This window comes from Antechinus flavipes, chromosome 3 (assembly GCF_016432865.1).
Source record: "Antechinus flavipes isolate AdamAnt ecotype Samford, QLD, Australia chromosome 3, AdamAnt_v2, whole genome shotgun sequence".
Lineage (NCBI taxonomy): Eukaryota > Metazoa > Chordata > Mammalia > Dasyuromorphia > Dasyuridae > Antechinus > Antechinus flavipes.
In genome coordinates, this window is record NC_067400.1 from 27,898,025 (window position 1) to 27,922,472 (window position 24,448).

At 42.1% G+C, this 24,448-nt stretch overlaps 2 protein-coding genes across 4 annotated transcripts in view; one reads left to right on the forward strand and one right to left on the reverse strand.

Annotated features, from left to right (window-relative positions):
* The window catches only part of LRRC34 (leucine rich repeat containing 34), a 58,084-nt gene extending 53,949 nt beyond the window's left edge, over nt 1–4,135 (reverse strand). For both annotated transcript variants that reach the window (XM_051983148.1, XM_051983147.1), the window contains exon 1: nt 3,550–4,135. In XM_051983148.1, coding sequence (XP_051839108.1) covers nt 3,550–3,586 — 37 coding nt within the window. In that variant the 5' untranslated portion in view covers nt 3,587–4,135. The remainder of the gene's footprint in view (nt 1–3,549) is intronic.
* Nucleotides 1–24,448, forward strand: part of LRRIQ4 (leucine rich repeats and IQ motif containing 4) — a 26,709-nt gene continuing 2,261 nt past the window's right edge. The window contains exons 1-6 of one of the 2 annotated variants that reach the window (XR_007951598.1): nt 1–3,250; nt 8,603–9,677; nt 10,148–10,321; nt 15,656–15,794; nt 19,176–19,372; nt 22,219–22,485. Coding sequence is in view for 1 of the 2 variants with exons in the window: in XM_051983146.1 (XP_051839106.1) it covers nt 8,640–9,677; nt 10,148–10,321; nt 15,656–15,794; nt 19,176–19,372; nt 22,219–22,398 (1,728 nt within the window). In the remaining variant the exon portion in view is untranslated. Of the gene's footprint in view, nt 3,251–8,602; nt 9,678–10,147; nt 10,322–15,655; nt 15,795–19,175; nt 19,373–22,218; nt 24,438–24,448 lie in introns of those variants that run through there. The other variant, XM_051983146.1, reaches the window with a different exon arrangement.

A 24,448-nucleotide genomic window follows, 5' to 3' on the forward strand; every position in this document is an offset into this window, starting at 1 on the left:
TGTGTGTGTGTGTGTGTGTGTGTGTGTAAGACCAAAGAGGAGTTTCTTCAGCAAAGACTGGGCTTCTTTTTCTCTGACAACCATCACAATCTCTGGCTCCCTAGGGTGGGCATGAGTACACATATTGTTTACCCTGTTGAAATATAAACAAGGGATAGGGATTTTTTTTTAATAGTCCCAGTGCCTAGGACAAAGTAAATGCTAAAAAAGATTCTGATTTCTCAGTATGGAGTGGTACACGGAGGAGAGGGACCTTAACATTTGAGGTCTCAGCAGACCAGGGTTTTTTTCTTAACCTTCTTTGTGCCATAGACTCCTTGGGTGGTTAGTTGAAGCCCATGGACTCTTTTTCAGACCAATTTTGGAGAAGGAAGATGTGGGAGAAGCGGTTATGCCCCAGACCTGGAGGAAGGTAACAATGGAGGCTCCCCTTCTCCCCATATGCCTAAAAGACAGTCAAGAATTGAGAGCAATCATAGCTCAAAGCAAGTTATAAACATGAAGGGGGAAGCCACAGGAATACATCAGAATAAAGGAGACTCTGTCCTTAGTGTGAGAGATGGATTCTTACAGTTTCTATTTTACCCTCTGGTTCTAGAATATGAGGATAGTTTTCCTGATAATTTCTTGAAAAATGATATCCAGGCTCTTTTTTTTTTTTTTTTGCTCATGGCTGTCAGATATATCAATAATTTTTTACTTATTTCTCCTGGATCTATTTTCCAGGTCAATTTTTCCAATGAGATATCTCACATTGTTTTCTATGTTTTATTTTTTTTTTGTTTTGCTTAATTATATCTTGATTTCTCATATTCCAGATCAATTTTTCCAATGAGGTATTTCACATTGTTTTCTATGTTTTCTTTTTTTATTGTTTTGCTTAATTATATCTCAATTTCTCATAAAGTCATTAGCTTTCATTTGCTCAATTCTAATTTTTAAAGAATTATTTTCCTCAATGAGCTTGTGTATCTCCTTTCCCATTTGACCAATTTTAAGGCATTCTTCTCATTAGCTTTTTGTATTTCATACCACTCTCAATTCTTTCCCTAATTTTTTCCTTTATCTCTTATTTGATTTTCATAATCCCTTTTGAGTTCTCCCACAGCCTGAAATCGATTCTTATTTTTCTTGGAGGCTTTGGATGTAAAAGTTTTGATTTCTTCTGGGTGTGTGTTTTGATCTTTCTTGTCGCCATAGTAACTTTCAAAGATCAGAATTCTTTTCTGTTGTCTGATCATTTTTCTAGGCTATTTTTCAGCTTTTAACTTTGTAAAAAGTAGGGTTCTGTTTCTAGGATGGAGGGTACACTATCCCAAGCTTCAGGGCTTTTGTGAGGCTATTTTCAGAAATCCTTCTAGGAACCTGACCACAAGCTTTCTTTTCTGCCTTTGAACCACTGGGAAGAATGTCCCTGTCCCACTAGTGTGCTAAAGTCACAGCTTCGCAGATGCTGAAGCTAGTGCCACGGCTGCACTGTGCACAGCCGTCCTGCAATGACACTGTACATCTGACTCCTACTCTGTTGCCACAGACCTTTTCTACTGACCACCTAAGTTGTCTTCAGCTGGAAAATGTTCTGCTGTCTTTTTTGATTGATCTGATGTTCTTAAATTTGTGTTGTCATTATTTAAAGCCACTTGGAGCAGTTTGGGGGAGAGATTGGGCCAGTTCCTGCCTTTACTCCCCATCTTGGCTCTGCTTTGGGAGATGGAACCTTAGCTCAGCCAAAGACTGGCTTTACTCTACATAAACTCTGGGGGGTGCAGGTGCTGGAAATCAAGATACCTGCCCCATTCCAAAGACTCTGAGGGTTCCCCTTAGTCATTCACTGTTTTCACCTTCACCTTCTGCTGTGGCCTCTCCTCTCCAGCCAATCAGGAGTCTCGTCACCCTCAGAGTGTGAGGATGCCCACAGATACATATAGTTCTGCCATAGCACCTAAGATCCTACAGAGGAGGGAGTTTTAATTCTTTACATTCGGTTGGGAGCCAGGCACAGAGACCGGCTATGTGTGCTGGGTGTTTAATAAATGCCGGTTGGTTGATTTATTGATTTCCTATCAACTTGCAGTGAAAGGAGTTTTCATCTTATGTGCTAATTATGCATGATTATCCATCAAATAACAATTTTGAACGATCCCGACTATCACTCTCGAGATATAAAACAAAACCCCTCATTCCCGTTCCCATCCCCGTCAAAGGGGCTGCCACCGGGAGGGTGCATGGCCCCCACTGAAGCCACCAGACTGAGTCCCCCAGAGGATAACCGGGTGCTGAGTCCTCAGTGGGCACCTCAGTCCCTCCAGGGTTTGCACAGATCGGATTCACAGCAATAGCCAAATGGATGAAGAGGACCTTTTGGGTGGCTAGGTGGCCAGAGGGTTAGCGAGAACTCTCTGGTGGGCCGTGGTCAGTGCTGATGGCCAGAAAGGAAGCAGAGAAGCTCAGCTCGCCATTCAACCACCGGGCCCCAAACCCACGGTTTAAGAAAAACAATGGATGAGTCCATGGCAGAGACTAGGAAGCAGAGGCTGAGGCCCCCTGGGGCCAGAGGGGTGATTTCATAGGAACGGGAACTTGCAGGGAAGGACCCCCGAGAGCTGTGGAGCAGTGATGGTGGGAGCAAGCCACAGAGTAACACTGTCACCTAATCTGTGGTATATTGTATTTTAATTCACTGGGTTCAAGATTTCTCTAGGAGGGCTGCTGCAGCGGACTTTGGCTCCCAGATCCAGGCAGAACGTGGGCCCGGGCCTTTTGGACAGCCAAGGGCAGCAGTTTCATCCCAGGACCTCACTATAGGCAGATCCTCAATGCTCGCTGATTAATAAGGAGCGTCAGGAAGGCCCATTTCAGCTTTCGCCTGTAGTCTAAGCCGTCCCTCCAGAATTTTCTCCCCTGGTTAAAAGCTTTACCTTCTTTTCAGTAACACGACATTTAATTAAATGATTTTAATAAACATTTATGAAGCACTTGCTGTGTGCAAGGCACGGCCGGTGCTGCAGGGGAAGGGCAGCAGCTGGCTAAGGACGAACCGCGGGGAAGGGGACGCCTCCGCTTGCAGGGGGCTGGCCGGGGGCGCTGGGGCTGATCTTGCTGCTCACAGTGAGATCACAGAGGACCAAACGCCCTTTTCCACGCGGGCTCCTTCTTGGAGCCGGGGCATAAGGGCGGGCTCAGAAGATGTAAGGAACCCCGCGGTGCTGCACCTGCTTGGAGACGCGGTGGGCTGGCGCCGACCACGGAGGTCCGAGGCTGAGCCGCGACTCTGTCCTAGAGCTAGATGGGAAAGGGGCCCCAGGCTCCTCCGGGGCAGCCCGATTCGGGAACCCGCGGGGAGGGGGGTCGCTCCACTTACACCTGCATGGATTAGGCACCTAGTAGGTGCTCGGCCGAGAGGAGGGTGGGGAGACGCCACGGCTCCGCCCAGCGTTTCATGCTAGAACTAGGAGGAAGGGGCAAGGTCAAGGTCAAGGTCCCCGGCTGTCCTCTCTCCCCTCCCCTCAGGTGTGCGAGGAAGGAGGACTGGCTTGGCACTCGACCTACCTTCCATCGGCAATGGGGTGAAGTAGAAGCCCTCCATTTTTCCCGATCTGCCAGGTCCTGGTGCTCATCGCTGGGCACCATAGCAACCTCCAAGCAATAACTCGGCCCCGCCCCCAGGGGAGGGAGAGCTCTCTAACATCCAATCCTACCCTCGGGGGTTATGTGGGCGTGGCTGCGCAGGTTCGGGGATGGCTGGAGAAAACGGGCGGTTGTTACGACAACCTAGCGGCTTCGCGCACGCGCTCTCATCCCTTTCCATCTTTCCACCTCTCCCCACCCCCTCTGTAAAGAGGGACGGAGCCACGTGCGCCTCTAAACATGGCCTGGACGGAAGCGGGAGTTACCAAGGCCCCAAGAGCGAATCTTTCCGCGAGCCCGCGGAAGTCTTGCCAAAGGCCGCAGGGAGCGTCCTCACGTCCCGCCCCACCGCCGGCGGCTTCTCCCTGCGGAGGCTTCTCCCGCGAGACACCCCCACTCCGCTCTCCCCCTTCCTCCCTGCCCCTCAGTTTTCCTCCTGAGCACTGGGCCTGCGCAGCAGCCTGAGCGAGAAGGGTAAAAGAGGCGCGCGCCCCGCCTCATCCCCACCCTATCCCACCCGGTCCCAGCCTGAGTCCCGGAGGCCCCGGGGGGAAAGTGCGTGGTGCGCGGCGCCTTGCCACCAGCAGGGGGTGGGGCAGGCCCGGAGTCGCGGGGGCTCGCGCCCTTCAGGGGGCCGCGTGGTGCCCGGCGCAGAGCTCCGCAGTGAGGCCACGAGTTCTAATTTCCCCCCTGGGGGCATGGTCGCCGAGGCTTGGAGGACCAGTGTCTCACTCCTTTGGGAAGGGGAAAGGCGGCCGAGATAGCTGTAGTCAGTGGTTAAGTCTTGGAGACCGAAGTACACGGTGTGATGGTGATGGATAGCACTCTCCATAAAGCACCTACTGTGTGCCAGGCACACTCCCCCCCTCACAATCCTCACTGCGATACTGGCCCCACTTTACAGAGGAGGAAACGGAAACAGAAGTGATTTTTCAAAGTTATACCATTAATAAAAACTAATATTTATATAGTACCTACTATGTGCCAGGTGCTATGCTAAGCGTTTTACAAAGATTTTCTCCTTTGAACGCCCACGATATTATCTCCATTTTACAGATGAGGAAACTGAGGCAAACGGGTTAAGTGATTTGCTCAAGATCACATGGCTGACAATAACGCTCACAACAATAGCAATAGATTAATATTTATACAAGCACCTACTATACCAGGCACTTTGCTAAACTTTTTTAGCCATCCTTATCTCATTTAATCCTTAAAACAACATTGGGAGAAAGGTTGTTATTCCCATTTTACAAATGAGGAAACTGAGGCAAACTGAAATGAAGGATCACTTAGAGCTACTTAAAGATCTAAGGTCACATTTGAACTCAGATCTTCCAGATTCCAGACCCTCACTTTAGCTACTGTACCCTCTGGCTGCAACCCCATGAATGGGTCAATGATTTTCCTATCCTCTCCCAACTTCACAATTGCTTTGTATTCATTTTGTATATATTTTGTATCTAATCTATCTCTGTTCCCATTTTGTCTCCTTCCCGAGAATGTAAAGTCCTTGAGCCAAAGGGATTGATTTATTGTTGGTATGATTCATAGACATGGGCAGATAATAGAAGATATAGACAGATGATTATAGAGATAGATAGATAATTGATTAGTAGACATGGATGGATAAATATAGACTAGGATAAATAAATGAGGTGGATGGGTAGATGTAGACATGCAAAGGATTCATAGAAGATTAATAAATAGGAAGGGTAAGAAAATAGATATGGATATGCAAATGATTGATGGAAGATTGATAGATATGGGGGATAAATAAAAAGATACGGATGGATAGATAGGGATATGCAAATGATTGATAAATATAGATAATAGATGAAACAAATGATTATAGCTACAGATATGGATGGATAGATATAGACATGCAGATGATTGCTAGATATAGATGAAAATAAATGAGGTAGGTGGGTAGATGTAGATATGCAGATAGATAATTGATAGAGAGGATAAGTAGGTGTCAGTGAATAGATATAGGCATGAAGATGATTGATGACTAGATATAATAAAAGATAGACAGGAAGCTGATAATAGATACACATGGGTGATCAATAGATATGGATGAATATAGAAGATATTCATAGATACAGATCAATGATGGATTAGTAGATATGGATGGATAGAGATAAAGACATTTGAACTCAGAAAAAAGACATAGAAGATTGATCTTCTATGCATATGGGTAGATATGGAGGATAAATAAATACATATGGGTGGATATAGATATGCAGATGATTGATCGATATAGATAAAAGAAAATACAGACACATGATTATAGAAACATGATAGATTAGTAGATATGGATGGATAGATATAGTTAATGGTAGGTAAAGACTAGATGGATGAAAAATATAGATACATGCTCTGTGATAGACACAGATACTCAGATGGCTATATAAATGGCTGAGTAGCTGGACAGATACAGATAGATGGCTATTCAGAGCCAACTAGTTAGATCAATACTCAGGTAGATAACTATTCAGATAAATGACAGGTGATTGAGATAAATAGTTAGAGGGATGATAGGTCTATGGCTGGAGCAATTATTAGCACTTACTACTTGCCAAGGATAGTACTAAGCACCTGTGATACCAAAACAAGAAAGTAAGCTAGTTTCAAGGAGTTTCCATTCTAATTCGGAAAGACTACACACAAAGGGAGTTTGGAAAGGATAGCGCATGGGAGGATACCTGCTCGAGCACCGAGGCCAGGAAAGAGTATTGTGGCTGTGGAAAATTAAGGGGACTCAGGGGCAAAGTCCTAGATTCTGGGAGAAGGAAAGGGGTAGAGGAGTAGAAAGAGTATCTGCTTCCTGTATGCATAAATGAGATCAAGGTGAGAAGGCAATTTCTCCATTGATTCTAGAAGACAGCCAACCTTTGTGTCCCTCTTGTCCTGGGGAGACCCCCAGATATGGCCCCTGACTGCAAGAATTTGAAGTGCTGTCAGAGGGAAGGGAATGGCTTCTGGCACCCCAAACGATCCCATCAGGATCCTATGTGGTTCACTCTTGCCTGCATCTTGTCTCAGGTTTTGAGAGCCAGCCACAGTCTCATTGGTTTGCTGTGGCAGGGTGATCTCCTTCCACACTTCTGACCTTCATATTCTGCTCTTCAGCCTGACCAGGAGGCTCCTCTCCCAGGCGGCTGTGTGTGCACAGAAGTGCTCTTTCCAAACATGAGTTTCCCTCATACTTCTGCCAGCTGAAATCCTCGTCTTACCAGGCAACTAGTGACCAAGTCCTATAGTCTGGAAGACCAGAGTTCAAACAGAGCCTCAGATGTTTGCTAGCTGTGTGATTGTGGGCAGGTCCCTGGGTTTGCCTCTGTTTTCTCACCTGCAGAATGGGGATAATAACTATTTTCCTCCCACGGTTGTTGGGAGAATAAAATGAAATAACATATAGCATACAGTAGGTGCTATAGAAATGCTTATTTTGTTCTCTTTAAGGCCTCACTGGGGGATTACCAAAACTGTGTGATGAGCCTTTTTTTTTGGTGGCTTAGCTGAAAGGATTTTAGTTCATTTTGGCTAGGGGAGCTGAAAGGATTTTAGCTCATTTTGGCCAGATGTCCCCTTTGTCTACTCTGCTCCCTTCCTTGTGTTACACTGGCATTCAGACTATCTCTCCTTACTCACTCCCAGTAAATTATCTCTGGGGCCAGGTTGGGTTCCTTGTTATCCCTGCATCCCCAGAATCCCAACATCCTTTGCATATTACTGTTGTTCAATCATTCTGTCATGTCTGACTTTTTGTGACCATATTTGGGATTTTTTTGACAGACTTACTGGAGTGGTTGGCCATTTCCTTCTTCATCTCATTTGACAGAGAAGAAAACTGAGGCAAACAGGATGACCAGAGTCATATAGCTAGAGAGTGTCTGTAGCCACATTTGAACTCAGGAAAATGAGCCTTCCTGACTCTAGACCCAGCACTCTATACTAGCTGCCCTTGTATGTAATTAGGCTTTAATTACATTTGAATTTGTTTCAAAATTAAATTCTGTGATTTAACTATGATTTTAATGACCCTGCCAGTGGGCTGAATTGTAATTTTACTTTGTCTAACACTTAAGTCAGTGCAATTCACGGAACATTTATTAAGTACCTACTGTATGCAGGCAGTGTGCTAAATTCTGGGAAAAGACAAGGAGCTTACATTGACTGGTTGGATCAGTAAATACAAATGAAGCAAAAAATGAGTACAACAGAATTTTTTTTTTTGGAGGGGGTTGTTGAGTTTGAGGTGGTGCTAAGCAAAACCTTGAAGGAGTAGAAAATCCAAGAAGTTGAGATGAGAGTTTTTCAGGTTATGTGGGGAGTGGCAAGAACGAAGCTGGCCAAAACATGAAATTACAAGTCCTGTTTCATATTTCTACAGAATAGATAGAGGGAGTCTTGTGAAAGCTGTATTTTTATGTTTGGATATGGAGAAAGATTCTGTAGCTCCAGACATCAGTGATGGGACAGATGGGTTCAAGTGATGGGGAGGCAGATTTTGACCAGACAGACCGTGCAAAAAGGATAAATATAAAATAGAAGTGCTTAATAATTAGAGTTGTTCCCCAAAATGGAATGAGTTGTTTTCTAAAGTTAATAATAATAATTTATTTAGTGCTTTAAGGTAGGCAAAGCACTTCACATTCTATCCCACTTGGTCCTGAGAGAGTGAGGTGCTATTACCATCCTGATTTTATAGCTAAAGAAATCGAGAGAAGGATAACTAACACGCAGTCACAATTTGTGAATATCTGAGGTCAAATTCAAAATTAGGTTTTCCTTATTCCCGGCCAATGGTCTATTCCACGCACAATAAATGTTTTGTCTCTGGAAGGATGAAGTGAGTTCAGAAAGCCACATTTGGGGAATGTGGTAGAAGGGCAATTTTCTACAGTGGAAGTTTACTGAAAGTTCAATTCTGGTTTGTTTATTTTTTCTTCATCTTGCATTGCTTTAGATTCTGAATATTTGGGCTTCATAACTCTGCTACCAAGATGTTTGCAGACCATGTCTTGAAACTTATGTCCCAAAAACAAAAAGCTTCCACACTAAAGGTTCCAGAGCCCCCACCAGAACGAGTAGGTGACAAAAAATATTTCATGGATGCTTCGAATAAAAACCTCACCTTTATCCCATCTTCTGTTCTGGAACTTTGGGAGCTGGAAGAAGTGCACTTGGAAAATAACGTGATTGAAGGAATTGCTAAAGAAATCCGTGGTCTCACCAATCTAAAGATTCTCTATTTAAACAACAATGAAATAAGACTCATTTGCAAGGACCTTGGAGAACTGACTCATCTTCAAAGTCTGGATCTTAGCAGCAATCCTCTGGTTCCCAGCTCTTTGCTTGTCCTTTCCCACCTGCGGGCTCTTCGACAGCTTCGGCTTTATAAAGTCCAAATGGAGAATTTCCCCATCCAGCTCTGTAAGTGTCTACACCACCTGGAGTTGCTGGGACTGTCTCACAATAAGCTGAAGTCTCTACCCAAAGAGATTGTCAACCAGACCAAACTCAAAGAGCTCTACCTACAGAACAATAAATTTGAAGAATTTCCTCAAGAGCTCTGTGTTCTTTACAACCTGGAGATCCTAGACCTGGAGCAAAACCAGATCCCTTTCATCCCCGACGAGATCAGCGAGCTCGTAAATCTGGAGAAATTCTTCATCGCTTCCAACTGTGTATCATTCCTCCCTGACACTTTGGGAAGCTGTAACAAATTAATAGTCTTGGATGTCTCCAATAACTTCCTGCACAACCTCCCTTCGACCCTCAAAGAACTGACCGAAATAACGGAACTGGGTCTTTCGGGAAACTGCCTGGAGAAAGTGCCCAAGCTGATCTGCAAGTGGACGCTGCTCCATCTCCTGTACATGAAGAACACCTGCCTGAAATCTCTGCGTCGCTCCTTTAAACGCCTACTCAATGTCACTCTTTTGGATCTGAGTCAGAATTACTTGGAACGTTTCCCTCTAGAGGTCTGCGCTTTGAAGAACCTGGAGATGCTGTCTCTGGATGACAATAACATACGTCAGGTACAGATTTCTCACTTTGCTAAGACTTTTAAAGGGCTGAGCCCATAACATCATGGCCAGATCTATTGGATCTGGAAAAGGCTGCCCCTATTTTATAGAGAGGAAGCTGAGATCTCGTGACAGAGTTCAGATTCAGACCTGAGCTCTGTGATTTTCGATTTCTCCCACTCTGCTTTATCTCCCTGACCTTTGTGACCAAGATGATTATGGGCCATCACTAGCATAGACTTTTCTAGGTTATTTTCTTACACCGCCATAAATAAGCTTCCAGGACACAAAAATAAACTTTGTGTTCCCACCTGTAGCTGACTCATCATCCCATGGGGTGTGCAAATATATTTGATCCAGGAAGATATTGATTTGTCTCTGAATTCTATTGATTAGTAATAGTTTGTTTCAAAAGCAAAGTCCTTTTGATTTTCTAGTGTGTTCAATTTTGACAACTTTACTTTTTAAAAAAATCCCTCTAGATGCCTCAAGAAGTATTCAATCTTGTCAAACTGAAGGCTCTTAGTCTAACTGGAAATAATTTCAGTGCGTTTCCAGAGGAAATCTTGCTAATTGAATCTTTAGAAGAACTATATCTGGGACAAGACCAAGGAGCCAAAATGACTTATCTCCCAGAAAACATCCTGAAGCTAACGGTATGAATTCAATCTTTATATAATGAAATATTCATCAAAAATACTCGTTAGGACAACTAGCTTATACAGTGGATAGAATACTGGCCCTGGATTCAGAGAAACCTCAGGCACTTACTAGCTGTGTGATCCTGGACCCTTCTAAATAGTAACTTAAGGAGAAATCAGAAACTTTAAGCTTTGGGGATTTGCCTGGCATAAGAGGAACTTGGGGAGTTAGCTTGTGATGCCCCTTCATATATAGGCCCCCAGAAAGTTACTCCAAGTGTGATACTATAGGTGAACATTCACTCATGAACCCCGCTAGCTCTGTGACACTGGGCCCTTGTAAATAGTAACTTAAGTGACAAAGCAGAAACTTAAAGCTTTGGGGATTTGCCTGGCATAAGGGGAGCTTGGGAAGCCAGCAAAGTGGTACCCCTTCATACACAGGCCCCCAGAAAGCTATTCTAGGTATGAGCCTATAGGTGAATACTCACTCACAAACCCTACTATTGAGTTTCTTCTTACCTGACTAAAGAAAATATTAATTTAAAGCAAAAAAAAAAATTAAGTCACTACAATAAAAAATGCTTTTATCTCATTTTTCAATTAAAAAGCATTTATTTTTTCTTCTTCTTATCCCCTCAGTTGATTAAAAAAAAAAAGACAAAAATCCTTGTAATTACATAATCAGGGCAATTAAGGGATGTATTAGATAGAGATTGAACCTGGAGTTAAGAGGATCTGAGTTCAAGTTCAGCCTCAGACATTTACTAGCTGTGTGACCTGGGCAAATCACTTAACCCTTATTGTCTTAAAAAAGAAAAGAAAAGAAAGAAAAGAAAAAAGAATATACATAACTAAGCAAAATAGATCCCTATATTGTCAATGACCTGAAAAGTATTTTCTCATTCTGCTTCTGGAATCCATCACCTTTTTGGCAGGAGTGGGCAGCATACTTCACCATTGGCACTCTGGAATGCTGGTTGGACATTATGTTGATCAAGCTGTTTATTTTTATGATTTTATTGTAGCATAGTAAGTTAGGGGACAACAGAAGACTCTCCCATGTCTTTTTTTTGGTAGACTCTCCCATGTCTTTTTTTGATAGATTTTCCCATCAGTGACGCATCACACACCACAGAACACGTATGACTAGGGGACATAAATGGGAGTACTTACATCATAGGTACCTGTGGACCAGGGCTCATGAGCAGAGGGCGCACATTGTATTGGAGCAGCTGATGCTCTCCTCACTGCAGAAAGACTTGTGTCTGCAGTGTCGTTATGTCACTGCTCTCTGCCAGTCATCTCATCAGGTGCCACGGCTGCCTTTTCCACTGGGCAGCAAGTTCAGAATCGGCCACTGCATCTTTCTGCTTCATCTTGTCATCTCTGTTAGGCATTTCGGAGAACTAGGCCATTCTCTGCTACCATCTGCTGGGCTTTCGCTCCTTGGTCTTTCAGGACCACCTCCTCAGGGACTGGTAAGGGAGAGAGAAAAGTTCTTTAAAGTATAACCTTGGGTTATAAGCTGCCACACTCAGATGGCAAGCTAAATTATAAAGAAGAAGTCTTCTAGTATCAGATTAAGTTTTTTCTATTGATTATTTGGTACCAGTTCTATATCCCTGGTCCAAACCAACCACTTGACTTCAGGGCAAGAAAATCCTTGTCAAGGCTTATTAAATCCCTGATGGTCAGTCAGTATCCCTAAAACTCCTTCAGTTGCACCCAACCAAACACAATAAGACCCTATGTGAGAACTAAGGAAATGAGGACATATTCAGTTTCTATAATAGTCCCTGGTTGAAATGCAAATAAGTTTAGGAGCAAGAACATACTGGACTAATTGCTTTTTGAAATAAAGAATATTTATTATATGTCTAACATATATTAAATAAACCACTAATCCTTAGTTCTCAAAGAAGAAAAAAATGATATCCCTATGTCAAAGACAAGATACGGTGTGATTGAACCAGCTGTGGTTGATTAGACCAGTGCAAACTTGGAAGACTCTGCCACAGTTTGGGTACAAATAGTATATATGAGCATTTGGAGTGGAGATGGCTCTAAATTTGTGCATCTCATGTTTCTTTTGAGTTATTGAAATTCTGATCAAGTAGAGTGATATCTTTACTCCTAAAGTTAAGAGAGTATGGATCCATCTTTTTAGTATCATCTTTTAAAATTTATTCTTTCATTTGTTTATTTGCTGTGTCACTTAGACTTCTCTGCTCCTCTTCTGCCTTATTTACCCCAAAATGAAAGAGATGGGCCATAATAATAATAATAATAATATCTATCTCTGGGTAGAGAAGGAATTAATTCAGCCTACCAAATGAGACATACACATTTGGACATAGTACATATGGAAAATTGTTTTGATTAGTTATGTATGTGTGTTCCTTGCCAAATGGAGAGATATGTCAACCAAGGGCAATACTCAATTTAGAATTCGTAGCATCCTTTCTCTGCTAATCCCACAATTTGCATTTGAACATACAGATTGAGTCTCCAAAAACATGAGTAATCTCAGGGTTCAGATATGCATCCTGTGCCTCCATCATTTCAAAACTATGGCTCACGAGCCCCCACTGATATTTTTGCAACAAATAATTAGCCAGTTGTCTCTTTTAGCTCTTAGCAAAGGCATTTTACTCAAATGGCACAACAAGAGCAGAGTTAGAAAACGTTCCCCCTCCAAACCCGAAACCCACACTCTCACAATACATACCATGTGTGGGAAAAGAGTGATCACAACCTTCAAATACAGTGGGAGTTGAGGCGTATGTGTGAGGAACACATGCCCCAAAGACAGCTCACAGTCTGCAAATGCAGAGCCTCAATATACCTTCTTCATCAAAGTCCTATAGTATTTACTCCTGGAAATGGGACCTGCTTTAGGCGGGTCACTGGGCTGAACTTGCTCCTCACAAAGAAAAGTGTCTTTCGGGTGGGCTGCTCTACTCCCAGACTGGTTTGCTCCTTACAGAACATGGCATCTCTGTTGGACAGGCTACTCAGTTGGACTTTCTCTTCTAGGTAACGATGTCTCTGCTGGATAGGTTAATCTGCCAGATGCCTTGAGCTTGCTCCCTGAGGGTCAGCTGAAGACTCCATCGCCTGTAGCTTCAGGCTCAGCAGCAGGCCTTGGTTGTGATACTGCTGTGTTTTTCCAGAAAGAACAGAGACTCTAATTCTGCTCCCTCAAGACCTACGGTCTGAGGCTTGTCACTTCCAAGAGAGGAGGCAGGAAATCAGAGGGTTTGGGTGTTTTTTTTTTTTTTTTTTTTTTCCCCCTTTTGGCCCTTTTTCCTGTCTGGGATTGAATCCTCTCCATGTGAGGCTTCAGCTTTACTAATGGTGACTGTAAATGGGCCCATTCAAAACCGGATGTCTTTTACACGGTGTAAAATGATCCACTCCACATTTGAAAGAGGATGACTCTGTACAAGGTAAAAATATGACCAAAGATGACTTGGTTCTCCATCTTATTTTCTGTCTTACCTCTTATGACCTGCAAATTTGCTGAAGTCTGAACAATATCAAGGAAGGGAATAAACATTTACCAGGCTCTGTGCTAAGTGTTTTACAAATTCTGTCTCATTTGATCTTAACAACAGCCTTGCTTTGTATATGATGTTATTTTCCCCATTTTACAGTTCAGGCAGCCAAGGCAAACAGAGGTAAAGTGAGGGTCACATAACTGCTAAGGGTCTGAGAGCACAATGAAATCAGATCTTCCTGGTTCCAGTCTCAAGGTTCTATTCAAGGTGCCACGTAGCTGACTCTAACATAGCATAATGATTAAAATTTTACAGGTACTGTGCTTATCAGTTATGAAAGTGAGAAGCAGTACAAGGCAGGAATTAATGAAAAAACAAGTATAAAGATAGGCTGGTAAAAGATCCAACTTTGTAAAGTCATCCCAAGGGCATTTAAAGACAAAAAAATAGGAGGTCAAGAGAGACCAGAAAAAGGAAAATATCTGCAAATATTTTTTATGATAATTCTTCCTGCCTTTGAGGAGCAATTAGCCACCACCTGCATTTATATTCTGAGATATGCTCCTAGAGGAAATGCAAATAGTACTGAAGAAAACAAAGATGTGAGAACAGGTGACTCTTAGACCAAGCCCATTTTGAGGAAATTCATGCTAGAGAAGATCCAATCTTGAGGGAATTTAGGGAAGATATTAAAACTATACAAAAATATCTTAGAACTTATTGTTACCTTTTTTGAGGATGAGATTTTGCTGTTTGCATCGAACCCTGAAACGTCTCAGAGCCCACTGAATGACATCTGTAATCACTCAAAAGATTTTTACCTAACCATCCAGGAAAAACCAAATGGATGAAGAATGTCTAGACATTATTGTTTGCAGTTGGACAATCTATATAATTAATCCATGCATATGTATATGTGAATATAAGGATATATACCTGTATTTAGTCATATCCATCCATCTATCTATCTATGACAAATAGTACAAATGAACAATGATCTGCACCCAGAAATGAGCCAAAAACAGAGGGGACTAGATAGTCTTTGAAAGATTGCAACTTTTTTTTTTTTTTTTTAATGAACCTAGACTGCTCTCTAAAACAAAGGACCTTTTTTTTTTTTTTTTTTTTTTTTTTTTTTAGCACAGTAATATTATATGGCTCTAAATCTTAGAATACTACATTCTCCAAAAAATTAAAATTTGTAATTACCCAGAGGTCAGTGAAGAGGGACAGGGGTTTTATAACACATAACAAGTAGCTATACACATAAAATATTGTGATGACTGCGTATTTAAAATCAGCCGGAGTCAGGAATTCAGGTTAAGGGAAAAATCTTCAATCTTTATTCTTTTTTGAGGTGAAGGGGGATTGCAGGTGAAGGGAGGTCCCGATAGCAATGCCAGCAACTGTGTCAAGAGACCAGCCAGTAGTCTCTCTTTCTGCTTCCCTTTCCCCTCCCCTGCCTCCACCCACCAAAATCGTCATTTCCTATACAGCACATCAGGACTTGCACAAAGAGTGGGCGGGGGCCATTCTTTCTCCAAGCTTATATATTAATAGAGTATGGTCCAATTACTATTTAGCCTCACGTACTTGGGACCTCAGTGCATCAACTCAAGCCTCAGCCCATTACAAAATATATTATCAAAGACAGGTATGACCAGAAAAAAAAGTGGGCTGGGGATTGATCAAGACATTAATTTCTTTCACACAAATCCGATGACAAATGTAATGTGTTGTTTTTTCTTCATTAGAATATATAAAGGGGAAGGGTCTTGTAAATGATTCTGAGATTATTTCTTTATCAAGTTGAGAATTCTTACACTGAAGTTTTATTGTGTTTCAGAATCTGAAAGAGCTGTATTTTGAGAACAACAGCCTGGATTGTTTACCTGTGGGCCTATGTTCACTGAAAAGCTTAAAAATATTAGATTTTCACAACAATCAGATTACAGAGCTTCCAGACTCTATATCCCAGTTAACAGGTAATAAATCTCCTCCCTCCTGTCTTCCCCTCATATCTCCCTCCTCTACTTTGGGCCAGATCTATGATTTCATAAGTCTAGGGAACTCCTGGTGAGAAAATGACTTGTCCCCATGGAGGGCCCACTCACTGATTCAGGGTCAAACAGCCACTATGTGTCAGAGTGGGACTGGAACAACCCACGCCATACATTTTACTACCTCAATGTTCAATCCTTTCATTTGATAGATGAGGAAATCGGGGCCCAGAAATGCCCAAGATCACACAGGATATAAGTAAGAGAGCTAATCTTTTGAACCCAAATCAGAGGATCATGGCTTTAGAGCGGGAGGCCATTAGCAGCTAACTTCCTCACTTCACCTATGGGGGAACTGAGACCAGAGAGATCTGACTAGGGCTCAGGATCATATAGTTTATTGGATTATGGTAGGATGTGAATCTAGGTCTTTCTGTTTTTAATCTGAGTACTCTGTCCATTTTCCATTACAAAATATTTTAAGAGAACTTTACTGTGTCCCAGTACTAAATGTCCCTGCCTTCAAGAACTCACATTATTTTTTTTCCTTTTTTTTTAAATAACTTTTTACTGACAGAATAATGAGTAATTTTTTTTTTTTTTTACAACATTATCCCTTGCACTCACTTCTGTTCCGACTTTTCCCTTCCCTCCTTCCACCCCCTCCCCTAGATGGCAGGCAGTCTTATACATGTTAAATATGTTATAGTATATTCTAGAGACAATATATGTGTGTAGAACCGAACAGTTCTCTTGTTGCACAAGAAGAATTAGATTCAGAAGGTAAAAATAACCTGGGAAGAAAAACAAAAATGCAAGTAGTTCACATGCATTTCCCAGTGAGGAACTCATCACATTCTTCGGAAACCAGTGGAAAAGCCTCTACAATAAACGTTTGATAGAGGGATAATTTCCTCATCTGTAAAACGGGTATAATAATAGCCTTCCCTCTCAAAGTTGTTGTGAGGATCAAACGAATTAATATTTGTAAAGATTTTGCAAAGCACCATATGCATGGTAGTTATTAATGCTATGAACAATAAGGAAAATTCCCAGAAACAGGAAAGGAAAAAAGGGACTGTGATATTATGATACCTGACCAGAAAGCAAAATGAAATCACTTTTACTAAAGGGAGCAGAGAGTGAGAGTGATGGAACTCTTGAGATGTAATTTGAAAGATCTCATAGGACTAACATTTAAATACCTAGCCTAGTTTTTATATAAATTGTAGACTTTTATTAGCACACAAACCAAGACCAAAAGCTACATTATAGTGAAACCTGTAGCCTTGTGAAAATATTCTGCAAAAACTGTTTCTCTTCTGTGCATTGTCAATGAGTCAAGTAACTATTAATAAATAGCATGTATTTCTCTCAACTCCAAGGAACATTAGCCATAACTCCAAGGAACACTAGCACATTGAGGTCCTAGAGAGTGGCTGACTGCTAGTTTCTTTTTTCTTTTTTTCCTTTTTTCCCAACGAGCAATTGGGGTTAAGTGACTTGCCCAGGGTCGCACAACTAGGCAGTGTTAAGTGTCTGAGATCATATTTGAACTTAGGTCCTCCTGATTTCAGGGCTGGTGCTCTATCCACTGCGCCACCTAGCTGCCCCTGACTGCTAGTTTCTAGTAATATTGCTCATAAGCCCTTATCTTGTGTTCTTATGAATTATTAGTCAGCCAGACTTCATTAGCTTTTAGAAGATGTGTTACCATAAAAACACATGGAACAAAACATTCCCCCAAAGAGGGAATACATCAGATTCCTTGAAAGAAAAGGTTCAAACTTAGAGAGCCCATGTAGCAAAAAGCAAAAAAAATTTTTTTGTATTTGTACTATTTGTAACTGGAAGTGCTTTTCTCCTTGGGTGGAATCCTCTGGAAATTCCCCCTGGGGCTTACTCTGCTGGGCCTTTTATTTATTAATTTATTAATTTGTTTGCTTGCTTGCTTATTTCTTCCTTCCTTCCTTCCTTCCTTCCTTTCTTCCTTCCTTCTTTTTTCTTCCTTCCTTCCTTCCTTCCTTCCTTCCTTCTTCTTTCCTTTCTTCCTTCCTTCCTTCCTTCCTTCCTTCCTTCCTTTTTTCCTTCCTTCCTTCCTTCCTTCCTTCTTTTTTCTTCCTTCCTTCCTTCCTTCCTTCCTTCCTTCCTTCCTTCCTTCCTTCCTTCCTTCCTTCCTTCCTTCCTTCTTTCCTTCCTTCCTTCCTTCTTTCCTTCCTTCTTTTTTCTTCCTTCCTTCCTTCCTTCTTTTTGCCATTGTGTGGTCTCAAAGCTACACCATGGCTAGATGACCCTTATTGTGTCTCTTAGTTCCCGAAGCTTATGTTGCCTTCAGCTCTTGATCCTGGAGTCCTCTGCCCTTGGCTCTTGTGGATACTGCAATGGATGTTAGTGAGAACTGCAGTCCTTTAGCTGGTCCTCTGTGTGTGAGGGAGGAGTCTATGGCTTGATTCCTATCTTCCACTCTCTTTTACCTGGCTTCTGGTTGGTACAGGCTCAACAGTCATGAGCCTGGAAGTTGCTGAATCTTCTGAATGGGCTCATAGCCCCATGAGGACAAATTCTCTTTAGCCAATCAAGAAATAATTCCTATGTTGTAGCAACTGCTTTCATCCAAAGACCAAGCATTTCTCCGCTCCTTTAATTGATTAAAGACTTGGTTCCATTGAGTTTATAACTCTGCCTAGTCAAATCTATGTTTAGGCCTCTATGTTTACATTAATTGTGGTGGGTTTCTCCCCCCAAATCTTACAAACTGGTCACCCATAGGAAATGAAAGAAATTAATCCTTCTGGACACTCAGTTCTACTCAAGTAATTATAATTATAAGTTTATTGTTAAAGTAAATTTATTTATTGTTATTTATTGTTTAAGTATATTTTTTGTTGTCCTGTTTTTAGAGATCGAGAGCCTAGACTTGATTTGAATATCTTTGCATATTCTATTTGCTAATTATGTGACTCTTTTTTTTCCTTATCTAAGAAACTTTCACTGGAATGAGCAAAGAAGAGAGATTGGTGTCTCTCCCATCAAAACAAAGGGAAATAAAACTTTCTCTATCTCCATCCTCAAGATACAATACAATAGAAAGTCTTTGGTATTATAAGGCCTGATAAATATGGTTGAATTGAAAAGTACACTTTCTCCCACCTCCAGATTTCTTAAAGAAAGGAAGCTTCCTGAGGGCAGGAGCTTTTTTGTCTTTGATTCCCAACACCTGGCACAGTGCCTAGTATCTAGTAGGTGCTAAATAGATGGTAGTGAACAGAATCAAACTCATTAGATGACAATAGAGAAAGTGATTGGCATATAGGTTACCAAAAGGTTATTTGGTTTTGAAAAGGTGAATCCTCTCTTGTATTTTAGGTTTGAAGACTTTGAATCTTGAGAACAACCACCTGACTATACTTCCAGAAAGAATGGATGATATGGAACAGCTCGAGGTTCTCAACCTAGAAGGAAATCCCATGCAAGATCCTACCCTAGAGGTGTGTCGTATGGGCATTCCAGAAATATGGAACTACTTAAAGGATAAGAGATACAAGAATATTATGGCCACTAAGGTAAAGTCTGGAAACATGACCAATGGAGACATGGGGATGAGTGTGTGTGTGTTGGGGGGGGCAGAGATATGAAGCACCTCAAAAACTTTTTGGGGGACAGCTTCCCTTTTTTGGTGTCCTGGATGCTATGGCAATCTGCTGAAGCTAATGGACTCCTGAGTGAAAGTAAATTTTAAAAAAATACATAAAATATATGGAATTACTAAGGACACCTATTATATTAAAACACAGTTCTTAAGATTTTTTTTTTTTTTTTTTTTTTTTTTTTTTTTTTAAAGTTCACAGACGCTCAGGAAGGAGCGTCTGGTCTAGGGATATCACATAGACTTATGGGACTTATGGAAGATGCTGTTCAAAAGTAGATCCCAGTACCTTAGTCAGCATTTTATTGGTTCCTTCTCCCTTCCCACTTCTTTTTACTTCTCCTTTTGTTTAATCTGACACATTTGTGAAATTGGATCCAAAACCTGTACACTCTAAAAGCATGTGCATGGTGGCTAGGGTGCTGGACTTGGAGTTCCCAAGACCTGGCTTCCGACACAGAAATGTTTGGTCAAGCTCTGTGTGCTGCAGACAGCTCTTTGGGATAGGGGTTCTTCTGCTAGAGTCCACAAATTTTTCCTAAAAATTGTATCCCATAAAGTGGGTTTTCTTTGTAATTCTGTGAATTCTATTTTCTGCCATAAAAACATTCTGAAAAGGGGTCCATAGGTTTCATTAGGCTGCCAAAGGGGAGGTCCATGACAAAAAAAAAAAAAAAAAAAAAAAAAAAAAAAAAGGTTCTAGGACTATTCTAGGATTTTCCTACGATTGTCATGAATAGTTTGCTGTCTTGCTGGGTGGAAGGAGTCTTCATACCCGAAGTTGTTGAAATCATAGACATACTTAAATATAAAATTACAGGCTATTCACTCAGAGAGATTTGCTTTATATAGGGGCTATTTAGTTGATTAGACAAAGTTTCTTAAACTGTGGGTTGTGACTCCATACGGAGTCGCATAACTGAATGTAGGGGTTGTGAAATTATGATTTATTATCAGTCAATTTTTTTCACTTTCTTAATATTTCATTTATTTATTTATTTTATTATAGCTTTTTATTTACAAGTTATATGCATGGTAATTTTACAGCATTGATAATTGCCAAATCTTTTGTTCCAATTTTTCCCCTCCTTCCCTGACCCATACATATTAGTAAATTTTTAAATATCTTTAAAATATGTTTTTAAAGCCTCTATACCTGGAGTTTGTAAAAATTTCATGGATAAAAAGGGGTTGGGAGTGGAAAGTTTAAGAAGCCCTGGGTTAATCAACAACATTTATTTATTCAGGGTCTATGATGCTGAGGGTTTCTTTTTTTTGTTTGTTTGTTTTGTTTTGCTTTGCTTTGTTTTGTTTTTACTAGCACTGGATAAGCTTAATTACTAGTAGGTTATCTGAGCTCACCTTATGGAAAGGATTCCATGGACTGGGCGTCTGAAGACTAAGGTCCCGAACTTAGCTTTGCACCTATCACAGGATCTGGTGTTGGACCTTTCATTCAACTAACCTGATCTCAAATTTGTTCCCCTGCCATGTGAGCATATTCCCCTCGCTCAGGGAGTGGAATATTGGAAGGATAAATGGCATTCAAAAGGAAGAGCTTTGAGATCTCCCAGAAGCAAGACTCAAGGATAGACGATAAAATACATAGAGATATGAAATATGGACTATGGCCTTGCTTCTGGAGAGCCCAGAGCCCTTTCTATGGGCTGCCACCTATCCTCAGATGTTTTAATTTAAAGCTATACTGACTTAGGAAAAGCTCAGCCATTGTAGGCAGATAAATATTTCCCATCTGATACACTCCTCTAGATTTCTTTTTTTTTTTTTTCTAATTGTAAGATCATTTCAGCCCTGGAACTTCCATCTCATCGGTGCCTTCTACCTTTGGGATCTCTGTCTCTGCCTCTATCTGACTGACTCTGTCTTTGTCTGCCCGTCTGTCTCTCTGTCTCTTTCTCTTTGTCTGTCTGTCTCTCTGTGTGTGTCTGTCTCTGTCTATATCTGTGTCTGTGTCTTTCTGTCTGTCTCTGTCTCTGTCTCTGTCTCTTTGTCTGTCTCTCTCTTTGTCTCTGTCTCTATCTGTGTCTCTGTGTCTCTATGTCTGTCTGTCCCTGTCTCTCTGCCTTTGTCTCTCTGTTTCTGTCTCTTTTTCTTTCTGTCTCTGTCTCTTCCCCTGTTTGTCCGTCTCCCTGTGTGTCTCTTTATGTGTCTTTCTCTTTCTCTGCCTCTGTCTGTCTCTTTATGTATCTGTCTCTCCGCTTGTCTTTGTTTCTGTGTTTCTTTCTCTCTCTCTGTCTGTGTGTCTGCCTCTGTCTCTCTGTCTCTCTCTGTCTTTTTCCGAGGGTTGAGCATGTCTCACAGGATTTCCTTTTGAGGAGGGTGCTCAGATTAGCCATCTCTTTATTTCCCACGTGGCCCCGGGCTTCTGGATTTCTCCGTCTTGCTTCTGCTTTTCCTGGTCTATCTGTCTGTCTGTCTGCCTGTCTGTCTATCTATTTTTATTATTATTATTTAAAATCATCTTCCCGCGTTAGACCGTAAGCGCCTGGAGGGCAGGGCTGGTTTCCAGCGCTCAGCGCAGTCAGTCACTAGTGAGCGCAGGAAACGTTTCCCGAGCGCCAGCTTCCAGGCGGGAGACGTGAAAAAGCCCCCCAGCCAAGCGCCTGTGCAAAGGCAGGCGGGGGAGACGGCCGCCGCCGGGCCCCGTGTCCCTCCCCGCGGGGAAGCCCGTGGGGGAGAGGCGAGCCGCGAGCCGGCTGGGACCTGCCTGCGGGAGTAATGCGGCCTTGCTTTTCTTTCCAGATTCAGGCTTGGTACAGAGGAGTGAGGGTGAGGAAAGGCTTCGGGTCCAACGAAGAGCTCTTGGCGATTCCGAAGAAAGGAAAGGGCTCGCCCAAAGATAAGAAAGGAAAGAAAGAGGAGAAGAAGGAGGAGAAGAAAGAGGAAAAAGGGAAACCGGCGCCCAAAGCCAAAAAGAAATAAAGCCTCTTTCGGGCAGGACTTATCACAGTGCTTCATGCCCGGAGGCGAGCGGGAGAAAGCAAAGCCCGCGACCAGCCCGGAGCGGGGGTAAGCATTAAAAACTTCTTCCCAGCCCCCTTCGCGGTCTCCAGGGTGTTACTTAGTAAGTGGCTCTCAAGTGGGAGCGTAAGCGCCCGGAGGGCAGGGGCTGTGGAATCTTCTCCTCGGTGTCTGCCGGGTCTAGCCCAGGGCCTTTCAGCACGGAGAAGTAGCCCGGACTGGCGGACCGCTCGTTAGCCTTCCAGTCGGGAGAGGACTGAGTTCAAATCCAGCCTCAGACACTTACTAAGTGTGTGACTCTGGGCAAGTCATTCACCACTTCTCCCCTATCCGCCGACATAAAATGTCGATAATAATAGCATCTACCTCCCATAGTTGTCTCAAGGATCAAATGGTAATGAATTGTAATAAAAGCATTATTCTGAAAAGGAGTCCAAAAATATACAAAAATTGTAAAGGGCCCACACGGTATTATTATAATTATTCATTATGATAAAATTTATTTGGCCCTTTTTTCATTGTCAGTAATTATAAACTCTATTGCCCCGGGGAAACAATTTTTTTTAATTAAAAAAAATCCAAAAATGTACAAAAAATTGTAAAGGGTCCGGCATTGTATAGTTATTATTATTATTATAAAATTTACTTGGCCCTGTTTTCATTGCCAGTAGTTATAAAACCTATGTGCCCTAGGAAAACAATCCTTTTTTTTCCAATAAAAAAAAAAAAAGAAAGAAAGAAACTCAGTCTTTTGGCTCTTGCTGCATATCTTTGGAGGGTTGATTATTGCGCTTGTGGAGAAGCATGTGGTTGGGTAGAGTGTCAGACCTGGAACTGGGAGGGAATCTGGGTCTTTATGGGCTGTGTGATCCATGTCAATAAAATGAGGGAACTTGAACCAGTGACTTACGGTTCCATCCATGACTTCTGACCTCGAGACCAGATGTCAAATCTTAGCTCTCCTTTTGGATTTACTGGGTGGCTCCGACCAAGTTAATTCTGGCTCTCAGTTTGCTCCTTTGTAAAATGAGAGGGTATGGTCCAGGGGCTTCTAAGATCCATTCCGGCTGTAGCTATCTTGTGCACTGACACCTTTCTTTTCCCTTATTTTTATCTGTAAAATGGGCGTGTCCACCTGTAACTTCTCTAGTTTATGATGATTCATTTGTTACCGTCGTACAAGTTTACATATATTTCTTTGTTTAAAGTTTACAAAGTATGTTCAATACATTGTTTCCTATGAGTCGCACGATTTCCCTCTGGAGGGGAGAACTTGCCTAAAATGCCCATTTTAGAAAAAAAAAAAACAACAAAAAAAAAACTGAGGTTTACAGACCTTAAGAAGCTTGCCTCGATCACACAGCTGGTTTAATGGAGGAAGCAAGATTATCCCGTGGGTCTTTCTGAACAATAGGATCAGCATTCTCTGTATTTCCATACAGTCCTAACATTGTATAAAGGGTATTTGGAGGCAAAAGAAGGGAGCTGTCCCTTACTGTTTTTAGTTTATTTGATGTTATACAAGTTTGTCTGTTCCCAGCTGGGCTTTTAGTGTCCAGAGAAATGTGATGACGGAAAGAAAATGTCGGGAGTAGGGATGGGATGGGATGGACTCCTTAATATAGGTCCTTAGGCCCCCAGAGGGTCCCACACAACCTCGGCCCTCGACCTTCATTTCCTGGGTGACTCCTTCGGGAGCTGCATTTAGGGGATGAGCTCCGCCTCGCCATCGCTCTGCTTCTGTGCATTTTACTATGGACTCTGTGGATCGTTCCCACCCCCTTTTATAATAATAATCATAAGACTAGTCAGCCTTTACAAAGCCCTTCCAAAGCTCTTTACCACTAGTATCTCCTTTGATCCTCACAACCACCCTACGTGAGGGAGGTCTTGCTATTATTCCCATTTTACAGATGAGGAAGTGGAAGCAGACCGAGGTGAAGGTAGTGCCCCGAGCCATACAACTAGTTGGTGTCTGAAGCCACATTTGAACCTCAGGTCTTCCTCACTC